The sequence below is a fragment of the Emiliania huxleyi genome, assembly GCF_000372725.1.
Source record: "Emiliania huxleyi CCMP1516 unplaced genomic scaffold EMIHUscaffold_1, whole genome shotgun sequence".
NCBI lineage: Eukaryota > Haptophyta > Isochrysidales > Noelaerhabdaceae > Emiliania > Emiliania huxleyi.
This window is the reverse complement of record NW_005202428.1, coordinates 1,899,504-1,904,297: the sequence shown is the minus strand read 5'-3', so window position 1 is coordinate 1,904,297 and position 4,794 is coordinate 1,899,504. Positions and strand designations below refer to the sequence as shown.

The window sequence follows — 4,794 nt, the reverse complement described above, 5'->3', positions numbered from 1 at the left end:
AAGGGAAAGGTGAAAGAGAGGGGGGGGAGAGAGGAGAAGAGACGAAGGTGGAGAGGTGGGGGAGGAGGGAAGGTAAGAAGAAGGAGAGGAAGGAATGAAGATGGGGGATGGAAGGGAAGGTAAGGAAGGGGGGAAAGAGAGTGGGAGGGGAGGGATAGGTGACAGAGAACCGAGAAGGGGAGGTGGTGCGAAGGTTTGGACGGCGAACGGGGGGCGGAATCAGGGTTCAGGGTGCCAACTGGGCAAATGGTCTAGTGCGGCATAGGCCGCGTACATAGACCGCGCGCGCAGCGCGCTCCGTTTGCAGACCGCCCTGGCGGACTCGTTTACACTTCCAAGCTCAAGCCAGGCGCCGCAGGCCATAAAGAGGAGCGCAGATTAAAATGGCGCCGCAGGCTCCCCGGGCCGTCCGCGCACAGACCACAGGAAAAAACAAAAATCTATAAAACATCTATCAACACCACTAGGCTCTAGGGGGTGGGTGGGCTCCGATCTCCCCATCTCCAATATTCTCTAATCCACAGCGTCGTCATCTTAGGCCGGGGATCCAGTCAGATCTCCGATCTCCATCTTCAATCTCCAATCTCCAACGTCGTCATCTTAGGCCGGATCAGATCTCCGATCTCAATCTCCAATCTCCAATCTCCAATCTCGATTCGGGGGCCCGGGGGGAGGAGGGGGGCTCAAACCTTCAAGGAGATGCAATTTGGATTCATTCACACTGACCATCTCTCATCTCCAATCTCCAATCTTCTACTTGGCCACTGTCGCCGCCGGCAGCAATCTACGACCTCCATTTTCAATCTTCGATCTCACATCTGGGGCGGATGGCTGGGCGCTAGGATCTACAATCTGCATTCTCCATCTCCTATCTCCACATTTTGGCCCTGTTGCTGCTCAGAGCGATCTGCAATCCACAATCTCAATCTTCGATCTTTAGTCTTGAATGGGGAACCGGACAGGACGGATCTACTGGCGAGACTTGGGCGTGTCCGTGTGAGAGATCCGCTAGGATCTCCAGTCTTAATCTACTATCTCTACCCCAACGATCTACTGGTCTTGCGCAGAGATTTCCATTACTCTACTATCTCTACCCCAACGATCTACTGGTCTTGCGCAGAGATTTCCATTACTCTTTGGACATCGTCTCAAGCCCCCTTCAAAGACAGGTTTAGCAAGACCAGAAGCTCCGGGGTCCCGATCACGATTCCTAACCTGTTGGCTCGAAAGAGCGGAACGACCTCGCCGCGGCCGTGCCACCCAGGCTTGACAGGTCGATCAGGTGGCGCAGCGTGGGCCGCCCGTGCGGGCAGTTCCACGGCTGGTCGAGGCCGGCGAGGTTGGAGACGATGGTGCGCATCCGTTGCGGCTCGAGCGCGGTGCCAATCATGACGGCGCCGCGGCAGGCGCGCGAGGCGAACATGTCGCGCAGCTTCGGGAGGCGCGCGTGGGCGCCGGGCGCCTCGGTGAGGAGCGCGATGAGCTCGTGCACGTCGGCCACGCCAAAGACGGTGTGCTTGGAGAAGGGGAGGGTGAGGAGACGCAGCCGCTCGGTCGGCCGCGCGTCTTGCACGACCTGCACCTCGAAGCCGTTGTCCTTGAAGATGTGCAGGTGCTCGATCACCTGAGGGAAAGGGGGAGGGGGGGGGGGGGGCTGGCGCGGGCGCCGCGAGCTCGTCATCGGCGATCTCGGGCGATCTCGGGCGATCTCGTACCGTGAGCTCGTCCACGGCGGTAAGGTGGAGAGGCAGCGGCCGGATGAGCCGCTGCGTGTGCAGCTTGGTCGAGCGCTGCAGGTTCTCGAACCGGAACTTCTCGTCGGCGGCGTGCTGGTCGACCTGCGTCATGAACGCGCCAGAGTCGGGGCGCGAACACGGTCCCGTGCAGTGCACTCGGAGCATCGCGTGAGTGATGGGGCTACGAATACGACCGAGAGTACGAGTACGTGTCGTCTCGAGTGCCCGTCGGAATGCAAAGGTCTAGGCTGGCCGACGATGAAGAGGTCGTCGCCGCGGCGCGTGATCAGGAAGCCCAAGTTGAACTGGCCGAGCACCTGCGATTGGCGGGGGGTGGGGGTCAGGCTGTGGGTGGTGGTGGCGGTGGTGGCGGCGAGTGGGTGGGTTTTGGGGAGGGGGAGGTTGGCAGGCTGTGGGAAGCGCTTGGAAGTGGAGCAAGAGCCCTCGCACGGACTTCTGCGACTCTCTGCGACTCTCTGCGACTCTCTGCTGGCTCGCGGCCTCCATCGTGCGAAAGTCAGCCTTCGGCAGCACGCGGCGCAGCTCGCCCTCCACCTCGCTCTCCGCCGCCGCGCGGCCCGCCGCCCGGGTCGCGGCCTCGAGGCTCCCTGCGCTCGGCACGCTCGAGCTCGGCACGCTCGAGCTCGGCACGCTCGGGCTCGCGCCGCCAGCCGGGCCAGAGTCGAGCCGCCCGCCGGGGCCGAGGCTCGCACCCGCACCCGCCGCGTCGCCTCCGCCGCCGGCGGCACAGCAAGCGAGCGCATACTGCGCGCTGAAGGACTCCATGTCGAAAGCGACGCCAATGTCACGCGCGATCGAGAGCGGCGGCAAGGCCGTCTCCGCGTCGGCCGCCGCCGCCGGCCGGGCGGCGGGAGCGGGAGGGGCGGGCGGGCGGCGCCTGCCACGCCCGGCGGCGCCTCGGCCGCCAAAGCGGCCGGTGCCAGCGGGCTGGGGCGCGGCTCCCTCCGCCGGCGGCGCCGGGACCCGCGAGAGCAGCGTGCGGGCGAGGTCTGCGAAGGCGTCGCTCACCGCGGCGGCGTCCGGAGGCGTCTCGAACGCCTCGCGCTGCCAGTCGAAGCCGCAAGCCGCGAGGGGCGCCTCAATCTCCGGCTCATAGACCGTCGCCTCGTCGCCGCCGTGACGGCTCAGCCAGCCCTTGATGTAGCGCGACGCGCACCTCACCACGGTTGGCACGACGCCCCCCTCATCAGCGCCCTCCCCCGGCGCCGCTGCCGCCGCCGCGGGAGGCTCCGCCGAGCCGCACGCCGCTATCTGCTGCGAAAAGATGGTGCAGGCCGTCTGCAGCGTCTGCAGCGGCGAGCGCTCCTCCTCGGCGGACGCCTCTTGCAGCTCGCGCAGCTGCGTGAAGAGCGCCTCGACCAGCGAAGCTTCGAGCAACCCGTCCGTCTCTGGCGCCGCCTCTTCGTCCGCCGCCGCCCCCGCCTCCGGCGCTGCCTCTGAGCACTCCGGCTCCGCCGACCCCTCCTCCCTCTCCCTCGCCTGTCGACGCCCCCTTCCCTCCGCGCGAGGCTTGGTGGTACTCGGCTCGCGCGGCGCCGGAGCCGTTGTCGGCGCCAGCGCCGTTGCCGGCGGCGGGGAGCGCCGGGCAGGGGCAGCCGAGCAGTCCCCTGACGGCGACCTGCTTCGCGACGCTTCCCTGCGCGACGGGCGAGAGCCGTCCGGCGCCCCCGCAGTGCCCGCACCCCCACTGCCTGGCCCGTCGGCGATCGACCTGCCGCCTCCGGGCGCGTCGCTGGAGGAAGCTCCCCGCCCGCCCGCCTCCCGCCCGTCGCCGCCGCCGCTGTCCCCGTCCGCCGCCTCCGCCGCCTCGCCCTCCTCCGCCGCTTCGCCCTCGCGCTGGCCCACGTCCTCCATGACGGCGTCGGCGGCCGCCTCTGCCGCCACCTCTCCTCCCGCACCCTCCGCCTCCCCCGCCACGTCTGCGGCGGTCGCTGCGGCGGACTCCGGCGCCGGCGCCGTCACCCGCTTTGCAGTCGCTTGCGGAGGAAGCGACCGCTGCTCCTCTTGCCCCACCTCTGCCTCCTCCTCCTCCTCCTCCGTCTCTGACTCCGCCGCCGCATCCCCCTTCCCCCGTCCGGCCAGAGCCCGCGCCTTCGCTGCTCCCTCCCGCGGCACTCCCCCGTGCGGGACGGCCCGGCTGCGCTTGGTCCCGCGGGGCGCCTCCGAGCGCGACGCCGCCTCCTCGCTGCGGCCACCGCCGGCGGCTGAGCCGCTTCCAGCGTGGCCGCCGCCACTGCCGTCACCGCCGTCACCGCCGCCACCACCGCCGCCGCCGCCGCCGCCGTCGCCGTCGCCACCATCGCCGCCGCCGCCGCCGCCACCATCGCCGCCGTCGCCACCATCCCCGCCAACCCGCCTGCTGCTGCTGCTGCTGCTGCTGCTGCTGCTGCTCTCTGCGGCGGCGGCTGGGCGCGGTGCGAGGGGCAGCGTGTCGGGCGTATGGACGGCGAAAGTGCAGGACTCGGCGGCGAATAGCTTCGCCACCATCTCTCCGATGCAGCCAAGCAGCGCCGCCTGGGTCCCAGGGTGAGGGCGCGGGGAGGGCGGCCGGGTGCAGGCAGGCGCCGGGCGAGAGTGGGGAGGCGACAGGGAGGTGCGCGAGAAGGCAGGAGAGGTGCATCGGAACGGAGGGGGACTTGGGTCGGGGGGAGGGCGGGAGGCGGCCGAGGGGTGTCCACCTCGTCGACGAAGAAGACCGTCCTCTTGTCGGGCGTCACGTTGACGTCGTACGCGTCCGGCGGCGCCTGTTGGCGAGGGGAGACATCAAGGAGAAGGGACTGGTTGCACGGCCGATGCGGCGTCGGGCGACGGCCTCGAGGTTGAGCAGCAGGAAGGGGAAGCACTCCGACTTGGCCGTCGAGGCGCGAAACGCGTCGTTGACGACGCGCGCGAGGCGAGGAAAGTCGACGGGGCGGCTGTTAACAAAGGTGTACTGCCGGTCGGAGGCGCGGCGCCCGTGGCCGGCGCGGGGGCGCGAGACGAAGCCGTGGATGGTCACGCGATCCGTCGAGCCGCTCAGCGGGATGAGCTCGCTCAC

At 68.7% G+C, this 4,794-nt stretch overlaps 1 protein-coding gene across 1 annotated transcript in view; it reads right to left on the bottom strand.

Moving 5' to 3' along the window:
- Positions 1–1,129: 1,129 nt before the first annotated feature.
- The window catches only part of EMIHUDRAFT_447507 (hypothetical protein), a gene marked incomplete at both ends in the record, with an annotated part of 4,666 nt that continues 1,001 nt past the window's right edge, over positions 1,130–4,794 (bottom strand). The window contains 10 exons of the mRNA XM_005794272.1: positions 1,130–1,157; positions 1,242–1,624; positions 1,716–1,838; positions 2,187–2,258; positions 2,358–2,516; positions 2,766–2,913; positions 3,001–3,095; positions 3,376–3,448; positions 4,219–4,271; positions 4,436–4,501. Of these exons, the coding sequence (XP_005794329.1) occupies positions 1,130–1,157; positions 1,242–1,624; positions 1,716–1,838; positions 2,187–2,258; positions 2,358–2,516; positions 2,766–2,913; positions 3,001–3,095; positions 3,376–3,448; positions 4,219–4,271; positions 4,436–4,501 (1,200 nt within the window). The remainder of the gene's footprint in view (positions 1,158–1,241; positions 1,625–1,715; positions 1,839–2,186; positions 2,259–2,357; positions 2,517–2,765; positions 2,914–3,000; positions 3,096–3,375; positions 3,449–4,218; positions 4,272–4,435; positions 4,502–4,794) is intronic.